At 41.0% G+C, this 21003-nt stretch overlaps 1 protein-coding gene across 3 annotated transcripts in view; it reads left to right on the top strand.

Moving 5' to 3' along the window:
- The first annotated feature begins 4301 nt into the window (after window positions 1–4301).
- Window positions 4302–21003, top strand: part of slc26a6 (solute carrier family 26 member 6) — a 36958-nt gene continuing 20256 nt past the window's right edge. The window contains exons 1-6 of one of the 3 annotated variants that reach the window (XM_062969835.1): window positions 4302–4410; window positions 13390–13487; window positions 14599–14758; window positions 17231–17370; window positions 17563–17673; window positions 18609–18784. In XM_062969835.1, the coding sequence (XP_062825905.1) occupies window positions 14640–14758; window positions 17231–17370; window positions 17563–17673; window positions 18609–18784 (546 nt within the window). In that variant the 5' untranslated portion in view covers window positions 4302–4410; window positions 13390–13487; window positions 14599–14639. Of the gene's footprint in view, window positions 4411–4452; window positions 4552–13389; window positions 13488–14572; window positions 14759–17230; window positions 17371–17562; window positions 17674–18608; window positions 18785–21003 lie in introns of those variants that run through there. The other 2 variants (XM_062969836.1, XM_062969834.1) reach the window with 2 other exon arrangements.

The raw sequence follows: 21003 nt of genomic DNA, 5'->3' as shown, positions 1-21003 counted from the left end.
TGAAAAATTAACTCTGCCAAGAAGAAAAAGTCCAACAAATTCCTCACTTATCTTGCAGATAATTTTATTTTCCAGAAGGTGGAAGAAGCAACAAAGGGATCCGCTATTCTGCATCTGATCCTAACCAACACTGAGGACCTGCTAAATGGAATAGAAGTGGTGGGATGGGATCCTTAGGTGGGAATGACCATGTTCTCCTGAAGTTTGTGATACAGAGGAAAGTGGAAACTAAGGCCCCTTCCACACTGCCATATAAAATCCAGATTATCTGCTTTGATAATCAGGATTATATGGCAGTGTGGAAGGTGCCTCAGAGAAGTCAAACTAGACTTTAGGAGAATTGACTTCAGAAAATTTAGGGAAATGCTAAGTGTGATCCTATGGATAGGAATGCTAAAAGAGAAGGGAGGTAATGATGGATGGGAGTTTCTTAACAGTGAGATATTGAAAGCACAATTGCAAACAGTGCCAACAAGGTGCCCTTCTACATAGCGGTATAAAATCCTGATTATCTGCTTTGAACTGGAATATCTGGCAGTGTAGAATCAGATAATCCAGTTCAAAGCAGATAATGTGGATTATCTGCCTTGATATTCTGAATTATATGGCAGTGTAGAAGGGCCCAAAGAGAGAAAACATAAGATAAATATAAAGAAGCCAGTATGAATTTCCAAATAACTTTCAACTGAGATAAGATTTAGAAGGAACATGTACGAGAAATTGATAAAAGGGAAAATCATCAAAGAGGAATTAAAACAAATAACCAACATATGTAGGAGAAAGGTCTGAAAGGTCCAAGAGGCTAATGTGTAAAATGGGCTCATCTCTAACTCCTCCTCCCATAATTCCTTAGAAGTGGTATTTTTCCTCTCTCCTTCTTTTATTCCACCCAATATTCTATAGATTCTACCAGTTACACCTTTCATTTTTTTTTATAATCATCTATAAGAGACATTCCTGCATTCCTGGGGGATATGTCTCTTGGGAATGGGAAACTATGGATAATGGCAGACCCTATTTAAGTAAATAACTTACACTGAAAGTTATTAAAGAGTCACTCTGGAGAACCTAGAAAATTCCTAGAGGTTTTGCATAAATATATTTTATTGGCATAAAATATTGATAGTTATATGTATATTGTGTTTGTGTGTGTTTGTGTGTGTGAGGATAGATAAATAGGTAGGTAGGTAGATGATTGATTGATAGACACACACACACATACAAAATATACATTATTATTCTAATATAAATAGAAATCCTGCTCACTATAGTCCAAGGATTCATTACTGAAGGACAGCTTCAAGGTTCCTGATATCATCTTGTGGTTCCTTATGTTGAGAGCAGACCTTCAAAGAGTGCACCATTGTCTGACAGAAAACTGTCCTCTATAAAGACATAGGGACACCTTACATACAGGTGATGTCAGAATTTGCATGTGCAGCTTTGTATCTGTATGTACACACATCTATACATATGGACAGACAATGAGCAAGTGAAAGAAATTTCCTCCATTAAAATACTTTTTATAATTATCAGATTTACCGATACATAGAGGTTGATAACTTATGCATTGTGAAACTAGGATGTACATCAGCAAAAAAAATAAAAATGAAATCACATGGGATACAAATTTGCATAAAAAATAGGTATGTGTATACTTTGTGTATGTTTATATGAGCATATGTGTGTGTGTGTGTGCGTGTGTGTGTGTATGAATATATATACAGAGAGAGAGAGAGAGAGACAGACAGACAGACAGACAGACAGACAGACCCTGGTGGCGCAGGGTGTTAAACCACTGAGCTGCTGAACTTGCTGACCGAAAGGTTGGTGGTTTGAATCCAGGGAGCGGGCTGAGCTCCCGCTGTTAGCCCCAGCTTCTGCCAAACTAGCATTTCAAAAACATGCAAATGTGAATAGATCAATAGATCTACTTCAGCAGGAAAGTAATGGCTCTTCATGCAGTCGTGGCGACCACATTACCTTGGAGGCGTCTATGGACAATGCCGGCTCTTCGACTTAGAAATGGAGATGAGCACAACACCCAGAGTCGAGCATAACTAGACTTAATATCAGGGGAAAACCTTTATCTTTACACACACACACACACACAGAGAGAGAGAGAGAGAGAGAGAGAGAGAGAGAGAGAGAGAGAGAGAGAGAGAGAGAGAGATCATAGTAGGGAGGGTGGAAGTCAGGTAACCTAGGTGCTAGTTGCTCAATCTCCTATCTGCAGAATTACTATTGATGGACAGCCTCAAGGTCACTGGTCTCTTTTCTTCCTCTGACAGTTGGTCAAATAGGAGACTGTCCTCCATAGAGTAAAACATATGGACACCCTCCATACAGGTGATATCGGAATTTGCAGCTTACACAACATAGCAGTCACACATGGACCAAATACAAACTACTAGAAATTTTCCCAAATTTCCCAGAAGGTCAAATCCACTTGTGACAAATAATGTGTCAGAACGCAAGCAAGCAGTTTCTGTTGTAAATAAATAGCTCAGCTCTTTGTACTTCTCTCTTGAGGCTTTACATCTTCTCTCTCTGTAACTTGGCAACTTACTTTAACCACTGTTAGTTGAATGCCTTCTGGCAGATTCCCGTAACAGATATATGCCTCAGCAGTTCAGATGAAAGTTTTGTTGGCACCGAAACAGCCATGGTACCTTTGAAAGCTGCAGTGATGTAAGCAGAACAATGCTGATTTCTTTCAAGCTCTAACCAAGGCAACACCAACTGCACAAATATAAAGTCTTCTCAGATACATTATAATAGCCATCCTTTCCCAGTGTCCCTTCACATGTGGAAAACAATTCCCAATACTCGCATGCAGGATGGAGTGGGCCCATTTGGGAGAAGTTGTTTAACAGTGGTGATGGTGGGGGAGTGGGGGCAAATCTCACTAACTCCAGTTAACTCATTAGAAAAATGATTGTGCAAAAACATGGACGTTCTTAATAGGTCTGCCTAATTTCTCCCATTACATTCATGAGCATATAACCTAGGTCAAGCTCTTGTAAAGTGGAGGCTCCGCCGGAAGTCCAGTGATGTCATGGGATGGGCAGTGTGCCCACCATAGCTGGACTGGCAGGGAAGCTTCCTAGGACAATTTCCAAATCTCGTCTGATGACTCTTTAGTCCAGTGGTTCTCAACCTGGGGTCCCCAGATGTTTTTGGCCCACAAGTCCCAGAAATCCCAGCCCGTTTACCAGCTACAAGGATTTCTGCGAGTCGAAGGCCAACAACATCTGGGGACCCCAGGTTGAGAACCACTGCTTTAGACAAAGAGCTCTTGGACCTTTGCCTAAACTGCAAGCCCTAGAATTCCACTTTTCTTATTGCACCATGAAGTCTTTAGATATAGGGCAAGATAGAAATAAATAAGTAAATATTCCCATATCAGTGATTTAAAGATTTGTATTTTGTTGTTTTGTTAATCAGCCTTTCACATATATACCCCAATACTGCTTTGTTAATCAAAGCAAGGCACATACTTTGAAGTACAGGTTCAACATTCCTTACTTGAAATTCTGAAATCTGAAATACTTCAAAATCCAAAATTGTCCAAGATCATAATATCTTTGCTTTTTGGTGGTTCAAAAATGAATTGATTGTGCTCTTCCTGCATGGCAGGGGGTTGGACTAGATGGCCCATGTAGTCTCTTTCAACTCTATTATTCTATGATTCTAATGTCCACAAGCTTGGTTTCATGCACAAAATTACCTTATATAAAATGCATATATGAAGCATAAATGATGTTTGTGTAGACTTCGATTTCATCTTCAAGATATCCCATTATGTATGTATGTATGTATGTATGTATGTATGTATGTAGTATGTGGAAATACAAATATGCCAAAATCGGAAGGGGGTGTCTAAAATTCAGAATACTTCTGGTCTCAAATAACTTAACCTGCACCTGCTTTTTCTCCTTACCTGAACTAATATCTACTAGGTAGAAGTAGATCGAAAAGTAGCGAAACATCATAGAGGAAAAGCTTTTACAACCATTCCCCGTGCAATGAAATTGAAATCCCCCATGGCTAGTGTAAAGGAAGCACAAATTGAAATCCCCCATGGCTAGTGTAAAGGAAGCACAAATAAGTCAAGCCACTGTTAACACCCACATAAAGTCCAGATTCTCTTTCAGAGTTAATGAGTCAAAGACTTTGCTAATCCAGGGGCCACACTCCAAGACGCCCAGCAACTGAAGCTCATGGCAATTGTTTTTTGAAAACCCAGTGACCCAAGAAACCAACTTAATCAGGAAGGCAGGTGAAGAGGGAGTGGTGTCTCAAAGATCACAGTCAGGTATTAATAGTGAGCAAAGGGGATCAAAGTGTTACCAAGTTGTCCACCTGCAGCATACATTGCCGGTTCAGATCCTCTGTGCTACGGTTCAGGTAAGAGAGGGTGATTCCTGGGATTTCCCTTTCAAGCCTTCTCCTTGGGAGGTAAAATGCCAATGAGAGAGGGAAGAACTCCAACCTAGAACCAGAGAGAGACCAAACAGAGACACCAAGGAAAGAACATTTGCTTCTACCGTAAGGTTACCAATGCTGCATTTTTTAAAAAAAAGTATAAATAGAACAAACAAGAAATTCAATTTTGTTGCTGGGTTATATTTTGTAAAGTGAAATCTGTATCAAAAAGTTCCAGTATGAAGTGCCCCTATTTAGGATGCCAGTCTAAACAGCCATGTGCCCTTTTGGGGATATTCCATTGCATTCCCCATTTTTTCTAAATTCTGTTCTTTCTGATCTTTTCAAGTATGCTTAGGAGGCCCCAATTGTTGCGGAAAGGTTTGCTTTGTTTGTTTTTTTGGTCCCATTTTTACCTGTCAAATTTCTGGGGGGTACCTCTTTTTCTACCAGCTTTGGGTTTGCTCCAAGCCTACCGATTCATCCTTCTTTTGCCTGGATTGTGCTGTTTTGCTTCAGAAGGCTTCAGCTTCAGCCATATGTCGGGGGTGTTTTGAATGCGATTGCCTGCTTCTTAGCGGGGGGTTGGACTAGATGGCCCATGAGGTCTCTTCCAACTCTACTATTCTATGATTCTATGAGCTAGGAGAATTGCTCAGCAGCCTACAATGTCCAGGATTCTATAGGATGGAACCATGACAATTAAAGTGTTGTCAAACTGCTATAAATGTGTAATCTAGAGAGACTCTAAATAAAGTGTATAGGGAAAGGTGGGCTTCTGTCAGACTGCAAGTCCCATCAGTCTTACCCAACATAGTCTCTGGTAAGAAATGCTTGGAGTTACAGTCCAACAACATCTTCAAGGGCACACTAGTCCACCTTGTTTGTAGGAAACTGGCCTATCTTTAACTATTCAAACTCAGGAAATCGAAGGGCTTATTACCACTAACAGAATGACAGCATATACAATTTGAATGTAGGAATGTTAGGCTCACGCAATGGGCATGAAAAAGCATACATTTTTTTCAAGATTTCCAAATGTTTCAAACCAGGCATTATTTTATTACCATATTTACTCAAGTCTTATGTGTCATCTAATAGTATGTGCACATCAATTTTCAAAAACCTGAAACAAAAAAAAAGTATTTACTGCTGAATTTAAAGCTCAGTGGCAAAAGTGCACTCTTTGTAATTTAGAACACCAAAACTTCCAGCAATTGAAAAGAAAACCTTGGTGTGCATCTATGCTGTAGAATGAATCCACTTTGATTACATTGATTCAATGCTTTGGAATCCTAGGGACTGTAGTTTTCCAAGGTCTTGAGCCTTCTCTGCCAAATAATGCTGATGCAGCACCAAACTACAAATCCCAGGTTGGCATAGCATTGAGCCATAACAATTAAATTAGAGGTGATGCCCCTCAAATAGGAGCTCCAGATGCTCTTGAAGCAGCTTCTCCTTTTGCTTTGGCTCAAGATTACTGTATTACGCAAATATAATGCACCCCTTAATTTGGGCGATGTAATTTTACCAAAAAAAGGCCAGCATGAGATTTTAGTAAATAGGGTATTTAACCCCCCATTGTTTTAATTAGATAACTTAATTATTTTGTATTGGCTCAGATCTTGTATTAGCTACTTAGCTAAGTATATTTCACTAAGGAACCTCCCCAAACTAATCAACATCAGAATGGACCTCCTTTTTTTATTAATCTAATGCATTGGTCCTCAACTTGGGATCCCCAGATGTTTTTGGCCTTCAACTCCCAGAAATCCTAACAGCCGGGAAACTGGCTGGGATTTCTGGGAATTTTAGGCCAAAAACATCTGGGGACCCCAGGTTGAGAACCACTGATCTAATGCCTGGTAAGGAAGGATTGGGGGAAGAGTTATGGTCATAGCAATAGTGTTACTATCATGTCAACATCATAATTGTGAATACGGAACAATTAAAAAAGAGTAAATCTTGGTAACTATTCATATTCACAACTGTCTGCTACATAGGGGATTATTCTATGCAGGCAAATCACAATTATGGCAGGACAACAGCATCTATAATCTCTCCAAATCTGCAAAATAGTCTAAGTTCTAATGGCAAAATACATGGATAGAGACATGCTTTTCCCTTTCTATCTGCAGTTTGCAATTCGATGTGTTTTTGAGTAGCAAAAGGAGTCACATTGGCTTGTGATCATGCATGCATGTCCAAGTACATCTGAGATAACTGGTACTTGAAAGCCATCAAAGGGCAGGTGTCCTGGGAAAATGCATTTTCTGAGGAGAATTAAAATTCTTGTTTCTTCAAAGTGCAGAATGTGCTGGGTACTCATTTTCTGAGTAACTGTTATGAAGGCAAGGGAAGGGGGAAAATCCTCAGTGTTCTACAACCACCTACTTCCTTCTTTACCTGACATTATGACTGGTCAGCAAGACGGTTCAGACCAGACACCCACATCATGGTGTACTCCGGATATGTCAAACTGCATCTTCCATAAGTGGCAATGCTATGTGACATTAATGGGAATTGTGATCTAGTAGAGCTGAATGGTGCCACCAGGCTGGGAAATGTATGTATCCCACTAAAGGCACCACAGTAATTTGAGGTTAATACCAGGAACCTGAGAGTGGTTTGGAAACAATTCATCTTTAATCAGTGAAATATGATAGGTTTGATAGCTGCCAGAATGACAGACTCAATGGGAACCCTGAGGAAACAGCTCTAACCTTTGTGGGGGGAGGGGGAGAGATAAAAAACAGAAGTTATGCTTTTTAATGCAACAATTCAGCAACAGCAATGCCCAAATGAGAATCAATAAAATAAAATCAGAACTGCATAATAAATAGTCTGGTGGGATCACGATACATGGGTGGGACCCTCTCTCTATTTAGGATTCATAGAATCATAGCATCATAGAATCACAGAATTGGAAGAGACCTCAGCTTGGATTGACACCAACACGGTGCTGCAGAGGGATCAGTCCTGTGCTGGCCACCATCGTAATCAATGCAGAACCAGCTCAGGGCATAATGGCCTGGATTAATCCAGTCTAACCCCCTGCCAACAAGCAGGAAATTGCATTCAAAACAGCCCCGACAGCCTCTGCTTAAAAGCCTCCAAAGAAGGAGCCCTCACCACACTCCAGGGCAGAGAGTTCCACTGTTGAACAGCTCTCACAGTCAGGAAGTTCTTCCTAATGTTCAAGCAGAATCTGCTTTCCTGTAGTTTGAAGCCATTGTTCCGCGTCCTAATCTCCAGGGCAGCAGAAAACAAGATAGCTCCCTCCTCCCTATGACTTCCACTCACATATTTATACATGGACATCATGTCTCCTCTCAGCCTTCTCTTCTGCAGGCTAAACATGCCTAGCTCTTTAAGCCACTCCTCATAGGGCTTGTTCTCCAGACCCTTGATCATTTTAGTCACCCTCTTCTGGACACATTCCAGCTTGTCAACATCTCCTTTCAATTGTGGTGCCCAGAATTGGACACAGTATTCCAGGTGTAGTCTGATCATGGCGGAATAGAGGGGGAGCATGACTTCCCTACATCTAGACCAGGGGTCCCCAAACTAAGGCCCGGGGGCCGGATGCGGCCCTCCAAGGTCATTTACCTGGCCCTCGCCCTCAGTTTTAGACTTAGGCATACCCAAAGTCTGAAATGACTTGAAGGCACACAACAACAATCCTACTTAACTTGACTATCTCATTGGGCAGAAGCAGGCCCACACTTCCCATTGAAATCCTGATAGGTTTATGTTGGTTAAAATTGTTTTTATTTTTAAATATTGTATTGCTCATTCATTTACTAATATTGTGCTATGGTAATAAGATAATATATTGTGTATATATATAATATTGATAATAATATTATAATGTAATACAATATAATACATATTTATTTATTTATTACAGTATTTCTACCCTGCCCTTCTCACCCAGTAGGGGACTCAGGGCGGCTAATAATAATAATACAATGTAATAATATTGTATAATATAACAATATTAATTATATATTATATATTAAATGTAATATTACTATTAATAATATGGTATATTGGTATAGTACAATATCTATATATATAAAAGAGTAATGGCATCAGGGCAGTGGACAAAACAACAAAAGTACAGGCCCCCCAACCTCAAAATTTGACAACACAATCCACGGCACTAGGTTGATACAACAAAAAGAAAAGAAAAATAAAGTCCTAATTAGAGAGAGAGTAATAATTGTTTTTATCCAATTGCTGCCAGTTAGAGTGCTAAGCTCCGCCCACTTGGTTTCCTAGCAACCTACTCAGCTCACGGGACAGGCACAGTTAGGCCTCACTTAGGCATTTTCCATAGATTATCTGATTTTAACTGGATTAAATGGCAGTGTAGACTCAAGGCCCTTCCACACAGCTATATTACCCATTTATAATCTTATATTATCTGCTTTGAACTGGATTATCTTGAGTCCACACTGCCAGATAATTCACTTCAGTGTGCATTTTATACAGCTGTGTAGAAGGGGCCTCATATAATCCAGTTCTAAGCAGATATAAGATTATAAGTATACAGTAGAGTCTCACTTATCCAACATAAACAGGCCGGCAGAACGTTGGATAAGTGAATATGTTGGATAATAAGAAGAGATTCAGAAAAAGTCTATTAAACATCAAATTAGGTAATGATTATACAAATTAAGCACCAAATATCATGTTATACAACAAATCTGACAGAAAAAGTAGTTCAATACTCAGTAATGCTATGTTGTAATTATTGTATTTACAAATTTAGCACCAAAATATCACAATGAATTTAAAACACTGACTACAAAACATTGACTACTAAAAGGCAGACTGCGTTGGATAATCCAGAACTTTGGATAAGCGAATGTTGGATAAGTGAGATTCTACTGTAATATGAAATAATTACTGTGGTAATCCAGAACAACCCAATTCTGCCATGGAGGACACAATCCAAGCATGCCCAACAGATGGCCACCCAGCCTCTCAATAATAATAATAAGAAGAATAAGAATATTGTACAATCCTAAGGTTAGCAGATACCCCTAAGGATCATCCAGTTCAACTTCCTTATATCATGCAGGAGGACACAATCCAACCACTCCTGACAGATGGCCATCCAATATCTGCACAATAATAACACACATCGAATCATAGCATCAGACAGTTAGGAGACACACCTAAAGGCCATCCACTCCAACTCAACTCTGCCATGGAGGACACAATCCAAGCACTCCCAACAGATGGCCACCCAGCCTCTCAATACTAATACTACTACTAATAATAATAATAACAACATCATACAATCCTAAGGTTTGGAGTTACCCCTAAGGGTCATCCAGATCAACTTCCTTCTACCATGCAGGAGGACACAATCCAAGCGCTCCTGACAGATGGCCATCCAGCCTCTACCTAATAATGGTGATGAAGAAGATGATGATGATGATAATAATAATAATAATAATAATAATAATAATAATAATAATAATGAAAGCATAGAATCCAAGAGTTTGGAGAGACTCCTAGGGGCCATCCAGCCCAACCCTTTCTACTATGCAGCTGGACACAACCCAAGCTTTCACAACACATGGACAACGTATAAATACTATACAATACTAAAGGTAAAGGTAAAGGTTTCCCCTGATGTTAAGTCCAGTCATGTCTGACTCTGGGGCCTGGTGCTCATCTCCATTTCTAAGCCGAAGAGCCGGCGTTGTCCGTAGACACCTCTAAGGTCATGTGGCCGGCATGACTGCATGGAGTGCCCTTACTTTCCCGCCGGAGCGGTACCTATTAATCTACTCACATTTGCATGTTTTTGAACTGTTAGGTTGGCAGGAGCTGGAGCTAACAGCAGCCGCTCACGCCGCTCCCGGGGTTTGAACCAGGGACCTTTTGGTCTCCAGCTCAGTGCTTTAACGCACTTCGCCACCGGGGCTCCTTATACAATACTACACAGGGACATAGACCCCCTCTATCCTCACCACTTTCACAGTACACAAACAACCAAATGCATACTAAACATAAAGACAACCATACAACAGACATTCAATACCACCACTACCTCAACAAGTTCTCACCAACACCACCAGACAACGCCACAGCAACGCGTGGCCGGGCACAGCTAGTAGTAATATATAATGCTAATATTGTGCTATGCTAATAATATAATATATTTATGTACATACAACTTGTAAGCTGCTCTGAGTCCCCTTCGGGGTGAGAGAGGGTGGAGTATAAATGTAGCAAATAAATAAATAAATAAATGATTGTTGTTGGGGGGTTTTTTGTACTACAGATAAGACATGTGCAGTGTTCATAGGAATTTATTCGTATTTTTTTTTTCAAATGATAATTTGGCCCCTCAACAATCTGAGGGACCATGAACTGGCCCTCCACTTTAAAAGTTTGAGGACCCCTGATCTAGACACTATATTCCTATTTATGCAGGCCAAAATCCCATTGGCATTTTTTGCCGCCACATCACATTGTTGGTTCATATTTAACTTGTTGTCCACTGGGACTCCGAAATCCTTTTCACATGTACTGCTGTCAACCCAGGCGTCCCCCATTCTGTATCTTTGGATTTCATTTTTTCTGCCTAAGTGAAGTATCTTGTATTTGTCCCTTTCATTTTGTTAGTTTCGGCCCATCTCTCTAATCTGTTAAGATTGTTTTGAATTCTACTCCTCTCTTTTGGAGTATTTGCTATCCCTTGAGATATCCCTAGTTGATTGAGGTCAACTAGTGGAACTCTGGGCTTTGTCCCACCACGACAGTTAATACACTGTGCAAAAACATGGAAGAGGGACTTCTCAGCTGATTGTGGGATATGCTTGCTATGTATGGGATTCTGGAATCCCATCCTGCCTGGGGCATATTGGAAGTTATTATCCAAAAAGATAGCCTTTTCCAAATGCTAGATATGTGTGTTAAAGTCCTACACAGTATTTAAGATATAGTATTTAGGAAAAGAAAAAAGTGATTTTGGAAACTAATTAATTATGGCAGTGCAGATGGAACTGAAGCCCTGCATCCCATACTGTGGTCCCAAAGAAGGTTTCTGCTTTGAAGTTATATTGCAGGATTTCCCTGCCAAGGAAGTGGATGTTCTTTGTAGATGTTTTAAAAACCTTGTTAGATATAGAAACGCCTTTAGCATCATAGGTAATTTGGCCCTGAAACAGAATAGAACAGGGAATTGTTACTCAGATTTCTCTAATATATATTCACCAGCTTTACAACTTTGATGTGTTTTCATCTCTCCTCAAGTGTTCAGGAAAGTTGTTAAAATGGCACATGCCAAGAGTCCAGAGTCTAAGAGCTCGAGTGCATATCAGGTTCTATCCATTCATTTGATGCGTGGGTCTGACAAAGATATGTCCTTGGATGGCACCTAGTTATCAAGGTGGCCTGGCCTCAATCTCCTAATTTTAAGGGCCCTTTCATAATATACAGTTATAGCACTATGAGTGCACTATAACTGCCTTGACAACACCTGATAGAATCCTAGAATTTGTAGTTTCATTAGGCCCAAGAACACTCTGGTTGGAATTTTTAAATGAACCTCCCTGACCTGCAAATCTCAGGATTGCATAGGATGCTGCCATGGCAGTTAAAAGTGGGATCATAGTGTTATATTTGTGTAGTATAAAAGGGCCCTGAAGGGAAAAGAAAAATCAATAAACACAGAATGAATATTAGCTTGTCCCACAATCCTGCCCTCCAGTATGAACTCCGGCACTGTTCACAGAGAAGGAATTTTCCCCAGACAATAATACTGTCATAGGGCTGGATTTCTATCCTTATTTTTCAGGCCAAGCAAAATTCAGTGCAATCACTAGTAAGCCATGTCAATCAGTGTTTCTTTACAGAACAGTTATAAAAGCAATAATGTTGCAGCACAGTACACGTGAAATCTTTTAAAAATATCCAACATAATATTATCAAGTGATAAGATCAGTTCTTATACAAGCAGGAGAAAGCATAAGGCTTCCTTAGTTACAATTTGGAATCCCACTGTTACAAGGCGTACTTGGGGATTCTGTACATCACAAAACATAGCTTAGTGATTTTAAAAGAAAAGTGGGAGAACCAAAGTCAGTCATCCTTTCTAAGCAAGCAATGTGTAAACACACACATATCTCCAGGAACAAAGCAGTTGTTTGCCATCAAGTTGTCTTGAATGTATAACAATCCTATGAAAAATAAACTTCTAGGAGCCCTGATCATCAGCTTCCCTGCATATATCTTGCAAACTCAGGCCTTCCCTATTTGGTTCAATGCATCTCTAATGCTGTTTTCTCACCGTTCCTACTTCACTGAGCATCCTCATATTTTCTATGAACCGGCGCAGGCTTTCAGATCGGCAGGGGAGGCCCTTCTCTTGGTCCACCACTATCTCAAGTGCGGTCGGTGAGGATGAGAGACTGGGACTTCTATGTAGTGGCTCCCCGGCTCTGGAATATCCTCCCAAAGGAGATTAGGTTAGCCCCCACCCTCCAATCCTTCCGATCCACTTTAAAAACATGGATGTTTAAGCAGGCTTTTGAGGTTGACACTTTGGCACTTTAGTTATGAATTAACGGCAGCTAGTTTACTTAGATGTTTTGTACCATTTTCACCTTATGTTATATGTGTTGGCTGTGGTTTTTAATTTTTAATTAATAATTTTATATGATATTGTTTTATATTCATGTACCATTTTATATTGTATGCTGTACCTCATGGTGCTTTTGTAAGCCACCCTGAGTCCCTTCGGAGAGATGGTGGCGGGATACAAATAGATTAGTAGTAGTAGTAGTAGTAGTAGTAGTAGTAGTAGTATAAATGAGTCATGGTGCCTCATGCTATGTCCAAACAATAACAACCTCTGTTTACTCATTTTGGCTTTTAAAGAAAGTTCAGTGTTGATTTGCTCTCAGAGTTGTTGGTTTGTCTTTTTGCCAATCCCAGGTATCTTTGGGCTTGTCTATACACTAAGGAAAAGAACCAAACTCACTACAAATCCAGTATACAGGATACAGAGGATACAGAGGATAAAGAGACTACCGGTAAGTATCTTGAGGGTTTATTTTTTGTTTTGTTTTTGAAACCAACTTTACGCCACATTAAGAAAAGTTACAGGAAACTCCAGAATATCTGCAGGCTTTGTGGCCATCAGGACAGATGAGTTGTGTTAGTGTCGACCCAATTCATTCTCTACATGGAGAGTGCTACCATCACCCTTTCTCTCTGCTGTTCAGCGCTCTATCCCATCCTTGAGGATTGTTTAGGAACATAAAGGACAAGGAAATGGCTCATCAAATCCGATGTGGTCTCAGCCTGGATTGACACCAACACGGTGCTGCAGAGGGATCAGTCCTGTGCTGGCCACCATCGTAATGGATGCAGAACCAGCTCAGGGCATAAAGGCCTGGATTAATCATCTACTGTCCATATGGCATTTTAGCTCAGCTGCTGGGAAACAAAAAAGAAGGTGCTGTTGTGTTGCTATCCTATCTCTAAGCTTCTCAAGGCCCTTCCACACAGCCATATAACCCAGAATATCAAGGCAGAATAACACACAATATCTGCTTTGAACTGGAATATCTTAGTCCATGCTGCCATAAATCCCAGTTCAAAGCAGATAATGTGGGATTTTATTCAGCTGTATGGAAGGGGCCTCAGAGTCATCTAGTCATTTTGAAATGGTAGTTTAGACACACCCTTGGGCTAAACCAGTAGAGTTCAAAAGTAGGATAATGCCCTTTGTTGCTCACATCCGTTTTGGTATCATCTAACATTTTTGTTAACTTTCTGCAATGATATTTCTCAATGTGCCATACGTAAGACTTGATATTTGAATTAGGCCAGCCTCTGCTGTAACTCAGTCTCCTTTAGATATGTTGCTTTACAAATTGCCTTCACCCTGCTCTATAGCCAGTGTGTATGTTGGCTGTGGGAGATGGTAATTGTAATTTGGTACATCTGGAGGAAACCTCCTTTAGGTAATGTGAGTGTATTTGTCTCTTCTGAAATATTTATTTCTTATTTGTTTTAAGCACTCTATTCACAAGGTCCAAAGTGCAAGGTAAAATCCAATGGTGCATATTTCAACTTTCTCTGATTAGTAGTAGTTGGTGTTTACGACTTTCAGGAACTTTCACCTTCTTTTCCTAGTAGTAAAACCAAACCACATACAACATAGCATCCTTGTTGAAGGAATGGGAGAAGGTCACCCTAAAACAGAGCCTGCTGTGCTGAGCGAGGCTGAGCTAGAGAAAATTGGTGTAAGGACACAGGTTCCACCCACTTCTATTTGTGCCAAGACCCGGAAGATAAGGTATGGTGTTTCTTTAGCTCACTAAAGTGGGGACTGATTCACAGTTACTAAAATATATGCTGTGGAGCTCACTAGGTCTGGAAAGAATGAGTGGACAGACTCACAAAATGGAGAGTGTTGTGAGAATTGATACAAAGATTTCCTGATTCTCTTATGTTTGGATACATGTTGTCTTGGTGCTTCCACTACTTCAAAGGCTTTAACCTTTTTTGTTCCAGGAACCCCTTTGCCAGACAGGTGAAAACCACAGACCACTTCTCAGAATATAGTAGCGGATAGTTTTATGACACTCAGCATCAGCATGTTCATAAATTAAAATTCAGGATTATTCATAATTGTGTTTCACAAAAATTAGGGACCTTATCACATCACCTAATGGATCCATCACAATGTGCTGTCGAAGGCTTTCATGGCTGGGATCACAGGGTTGTTGTATGTTTTCCGGGCTGTATGGCCATGTTCCAGAAGTATTCTCACCTGATGTTTCGCCCACATCCATGGCAGGCATCCTCAGAGGTTGTGAGGTATGGAGAAACAGTTTATCCATACCTCACAACCTCTGAGGATGCCTGCTATAGATGTGGGCGAAACACCAGGTGAGAATACTTCTGGAACATGGCTATACAGCCCAGAAAACATACAACAACCCTAGATTCATCACATATTCTCTGGCAATCTTTTGCTTCTGGAGATTCTGCTTCCTTCTGTGGAGACTTTGGAGATTTCTGCTTCTTTCTCTGTGGATCCTTTGCAGAGTCCTTCCTCCTTCAATTTGTCTTTGCTTTGCCTATATTTAACCTGTTCCTAACTTGGTGGATCTCACCTGAAGTGAAGGAGACATCATCAAACTGGAACTTTAATGCGGGCAGCCCCGTTCTTCTGGCGTGAGCAGAATTCTGGGACAAGTAGTTTGGGAAGGCAGGAACCTCTATAGCAGAGGCCCCACCCTAAACTACAGTTCCCAGAATTCTTCTCATGCCAGAAGAACGGGGCTGCCTGTTAAAGCCCCAGTGTGATGAGGCAGCTGGTGGGACAAAACATGACCTCAGTGTTATCTTACAGGAATTCAAAAGAAAAGGTTCCATGTGTTTAAAGTGAAAAGTGTCAAACTTATGACTTATCATGTGTAAAAACAATCTATGTGCAACAAGTCAGATGTGAACATGACTTCTGCCTGACACTCTCTTGGGAGATGAAAACAAGGAATTGCAACACATGGGTAAAAGCCAAAAATGTATAGACATTTGGTGTCTTTCAAATGCAAACCCAACCTTTGAAAACTGCAAGGGGGGGGGGGCGGTGTATAAGTGAAGCTAGTTTGGCAACTCCATGTAAACAAGATACAGTAGAGTCTCACTTATCCAACATTCACTTATCCAACATTCTGGATTATCCAATGCAATCTGTCTCCCACCCAGATCCACAGCTGTTTCTCTAGGTGGCAAGGACTGAACTTTTAACGCATTTAATTTCAGACAATGTTGTTACTGTATGTTCATTTTATGCAATTCTATCCTTATTTGTAGTCAATTTGTTAGAAACCAATGTTTTTGTAGTCAATGTTTTCAATACACTGCGATGTTTTGGTGCTAAATTCGTAAATACAGTAATTGCTACATAACGTTACCATGTATTGAACTGCTTTTTCAGTCCATTTGTTGTAAAACATGATGTTTTGGTGTTTAATTTGTAAAACCATAATGTAATTTGATGTTTGATAGGCTTTTCCTTAATCCCTCCTTATTATTCAACATTTTCGCTTATCCAACATTCTGCTGACCCGTTTATGTTGGATAAGTGAGACTCTATTGTACATGAATGCAGCAGCAAGAGGTTTTTGAAAGGAAATTCCAGTCTGTACTTTTAAAAATAGGGTTGACTGCTCCAAGATAGCGAGACATCCAGGATATGAACATCATAATGCACCTTACAATGTTCAGACTCTAGAAAGAGGCATCTCTCTGCCTAAACTCTTGCTTGCAAGTCATATTTATTGAGCATAATACCACTGCCTGACATCCCTAGACCCCAATATAAATGGATCCATCTGAACTCTTCATAGGACAAATCCAGCCTGACAAGAGTAGTGGAGTGTGTTAAGACAGATCATACCAGGTAGTCACAGACAGTGGCTGATAGTGCCATATTTTAATCCACATGAGAAGCCCATTTCCCACTCTTTTCAGCACAGGTTGAAGAAGAAATATGTGGAGTTTAATCTAGCCTGTTCTGGTACACAGCAAAACTGAGGCGGGGGGGGGACGGGACACCTTTGCATAAAATGGAAACAACAAGGTTCATTTTCTTCTTAGCAAAAGCAGAATGGTTCTCCTTAATAATAACTTCATGGTGAGGGGACTGTTTCACCGTTCCTCAAAACAAAAGCAAGAATTTCAAGATGTCATAACCTTCAGCAGCATTTGCCCTGTCTGTATCCACCCTCAGAGATGCATTTCCATGCCTCTTTTCTAGATGCTCAGCTTCAACTGCAAAGTCCTTGCTGTTCCGGTTCATCCCCATCCTGACCTGGCTGCCACGATACCCAGTCAAAGAATGGCTGCTAGGGGACATCATTTCAGGATTCAGTGTTGGCATCATGCATCTCCCACAGGGTAAGCTACCTCAGTGTAGGTTTTAGAAGAAAGGTGGGGTAGAAATATCTTAAATAAATAAATAAAATAAAATAAGATGTATAAAAGTAAAGAGAACATAGACAAATGCCTGCATCGCAACAGAATCTGTGTTCTAGGCAAAGAGACCAACTGAATCCTATATGATGGCCTTCCCTTTTATTTCTCACCTAGGTTTGGCCTACTCACTTCTTGCAGGGCTGCCTCCTGTCGTCGGCTTGTATTCAGCCTTTTACCCTGTACTAGTGTATTTCTTCTTTGGGACATCCAGACACATTTCTGTGGGTAAGCAACAGGATGCGGAGCCAAGAGGCGTTCCCCTTGCATCTTTCCTGGCATGCTTAGGGAATGCCCTGAACTGCTTAGCCTTGGGAATAGATAAAGATAAAAGTTTCCCCTGACATTAAATCCAGTCGTGTCCGACTCTGGGGGTTGGTGCTCATCTCCATTTCTAAGCCAAAGAGCTGGCGTTGTCCATAGACACCTCCAAGGTCATGTGGCTGGCATGACTACATGGAGCACTGTTACCTTCCCGCCGGAGCAATACCTATTGATCTACTCACATTTGCATGTTTTCGAACTGCTAGGTTGGCAGAAGCTGGAGCTAACAGCAGGCGCTTACTCCGCTCCTCGGATTTGAACCTGCGACCTTTTGGTCTGCAAGTTCAGCAGCTAAGTGCTTTAACGCACTGTGCCACCGGGGGCTCCTAGCCTTGGGGATAGCCTTCCCTTATTCACTTCATCTCCCCTTGAAATGTTACACAGTGCATATCTGTTTTCTTGAATGTTCTCTCATGAACTGAGGGGTAAAGGGGTTTAAGTCTTCTTTCTCCAAATGCCTACAAAGTCAGGAAGCTGAAATGAATTGCCCCTGGCCTATTTTAGGGAAAGAAATATATTTGGAATATAGCTACCGGAATCTTGAGCTTGCATACCTGTGTGCTTCTGGGAGTTGTAATCCAAAAAATGTCACTTTTCCAGGATCCAGCCACAAGATTTATCCTTAGATATCATCAGAATCATAGAGCTGGAAGAGGCCCAAGGGGTCATTATGTGCTACCCTGTACGCTCCTTTATAAATTACAAATAGCTCAGTTCTGCCACTCTGAAGCGAATGGATAAGTAAAGCCTTCTGCACCTTGCCAAAAAGAAAGGCATCTGTTAAGGTCAGACTGGGAGTTGGTCTCTCCGCTCAAGCCTCTCTCTCCTTCCTACCACAGGCCCCTTTGCAGTCATCTCAGTGATGATTGGGAGCATAACAGACTCACTGGAACCAAGTGGGAAGTTTATGGAAGCCGACAATGATACCAATGTTCCCATTTTGAATGAGGCCAAGAGGGATGCTGCCAGAGTGCAGCTGGCTGCTGCGCTTACCTTCCTGGTGGGCATATTTCAGGTGAGTGAGAGATCCAAAACTCTGCCAGGAGGAGGAAGGTGTATTCTTTCTGGAGAAATTGGATCCATAGCCAAATGGTGCAGATGAAGAACATTGGTTTCCCTCCCTTGGCTCTAAGAATGAGCATGGATTCCTTTTCACTCCCTTCAAAACATCCTAACAGGCTTGTGTAATCATTCAAGTCCTGAGCCCAGGGGTCCCTAGAGAGATTTATAAAGTGCTCCATTTAAAGAGCTTAGGAAAGTTACCTTTTACATCAATTTCCAGCCAGCATTGCCACTGGCATACATTCACAAAGGTTAGGTCCGAACATGGAGGCCCTAAACCTTTTTCGAGATCTAGAAACAAACTACTATGAGAAATATCTTGAAGAAGTGGGTATGTTTAGTAGGCTTGATCGATCCACGAAAAATTTGATTCTAAACTCGTTTCAAAACTAGAGGGGGGCAGCTTTTCGTTTCTGATGGTATTTCCGAATTTGGCCCCCAAAAAAATTCGAAATTAATGAAAATTCGTTATTTTCAAAATTAATTCGTTAATGGCGGACGCGCATGCGCAATTCCCAAAAACAGCACAGAGGGAGAGGACTTTACAGGACTCTCCCACCCTCATTTTTTGAGTGATCTTCTTCCAACTTGGTACAGTGGTAGAACACATTTAACACTGATAGCTCACCAAAATTTGGAACGTTTCCCTTATCCTCTGATTTTTGGCGAATTTTCATAGCTTTTATAATAAACCATTTTTTAATAATTGCAGAAATCTGTTCCTGGTTTGAAAGTCTTATTTCCTGTTAAATTGGATTGTCTTTACTGTGAAAGTCATTGTTCTACTTCAGAAACTTTGTTTTTGTGGCTGAAACTTTGTTAAATTGGTGTGTGTGTGATATATACTGTGTATATATATAGTCCCTGCATAATGTGTGTGTGTGTGTGTGTGTATATAGGTAAAGGTAAAGGTATCCCTTGACGTTAAGTTCAGTCATGTCTGACTCTGGGGGTTGGTGCTCATCTCCATTTCTAAGCCCAAGAGCCAGTGTTGTCCATAGACACCTCCAAGGTCATGTAGTCATGGCACTCCATGACTACATGGAGTGCCATTGATCTACTCACATTGGCATGTTTTCAAGCTGCTAGGTTGGCAGAAGCTGGAGCTAACAGCGGGCACTCACTCTGCTCCCGGGATTTGAACCTGGGACCTTTCGGTCTGCAAGTTCAGCAGCTCAGTGCTTTAACACACTTCGCCATCGGGGCTCATGTATATATAATATACATACACATACACACAATGTGGAGAATATGTGGAAAGGTAGATAGATAAGTTGGGAGCCACAGCGAAGGCACCTTCCTGGGAGCAAGGTCTAATAATAATAATAATAATAATAATAATAATAATAATAATAATAAATCCCTTACAATATCCAAGATGGCTCACTGCTACAGAATCTTGGGAGGTTTAGTTTGATATGGTACCATTATTGGCAGAGAAAGCTAAGCTGTAGGAGTTGAAATCCAATCATTTATCCTCCCTATAGAATCAATTTTATATGCATTTTTAGCTACAGAAAAGCTAAAATCAGGACAGTAAAAGAACAACACCCAGAAAATGGGAATTCCAGACAGGAAACAATCAGGGCCAGCTAATACCTCCCAACAAAGGATTCCCCCAGGTAGGAAGCAGCCAGGCTTTGAAGCTGCAAGGCTATTCAATGCTAATCAAGGTGACCAATTGCAACATTCACACTTGCCTCCCACAGACAAGAGTTCTTTCTCCCACCCTGGACCTTCCACAGATATATAAACCCCACTTGCCTAGCTTCGCACAGACGTCAAAACCTCTGAGTATCAGGCCTGAGCTGAGGCGAGGCGGCGGCGGCCATTTCCCCCCTCCGTCTTCCTCCTCCTCCTCGGCCTCCTTCCCCCTCGCCTCCTCCCATTGGCTGAGCCCGTGACGCCCCTTTTGCTGAGGGGCAAAAGGAAAGGGCCTGAATGGTGGGAGTTTGGGTGATTTGCAAAAGCTTTTTTTTCCTAACGAAAAAAACGACGACATAACGAAAAACGGCCTCTCGCGATTCGAAACCGCGATATCCAGACGTGTGGACAACCAATGCCGTATATTGCTTCAAAACAAACGAAAATAACGAATTAATAACGGTTAACGGGGAAAACGAATTATTTGAGCAAGCCTAATGTTTAGTTTAGAGAATAGAAGAATAAGAT

This window comes from Anolis carolinensis, chromosome 2, assembly GCF_035594765.1.
Source record: "Anolis carolinensis isolate JA03-04 chromosome 2, rAnoCar3.1.pri, whole genome shotgun sequence".
In the NCBI taxonomy this organism is placed as follows: Eukaryota; Metazoa; Chordata; class Lepidosauria; order Squamata; family Dactyloidae; genus Anolis; species Anolis carolinensis.
The sequence above is the reverse complement of the archived record's forward strand: the minus strand, read 5'-3'. Positions and strand labels throughout refer to the sequence as shown.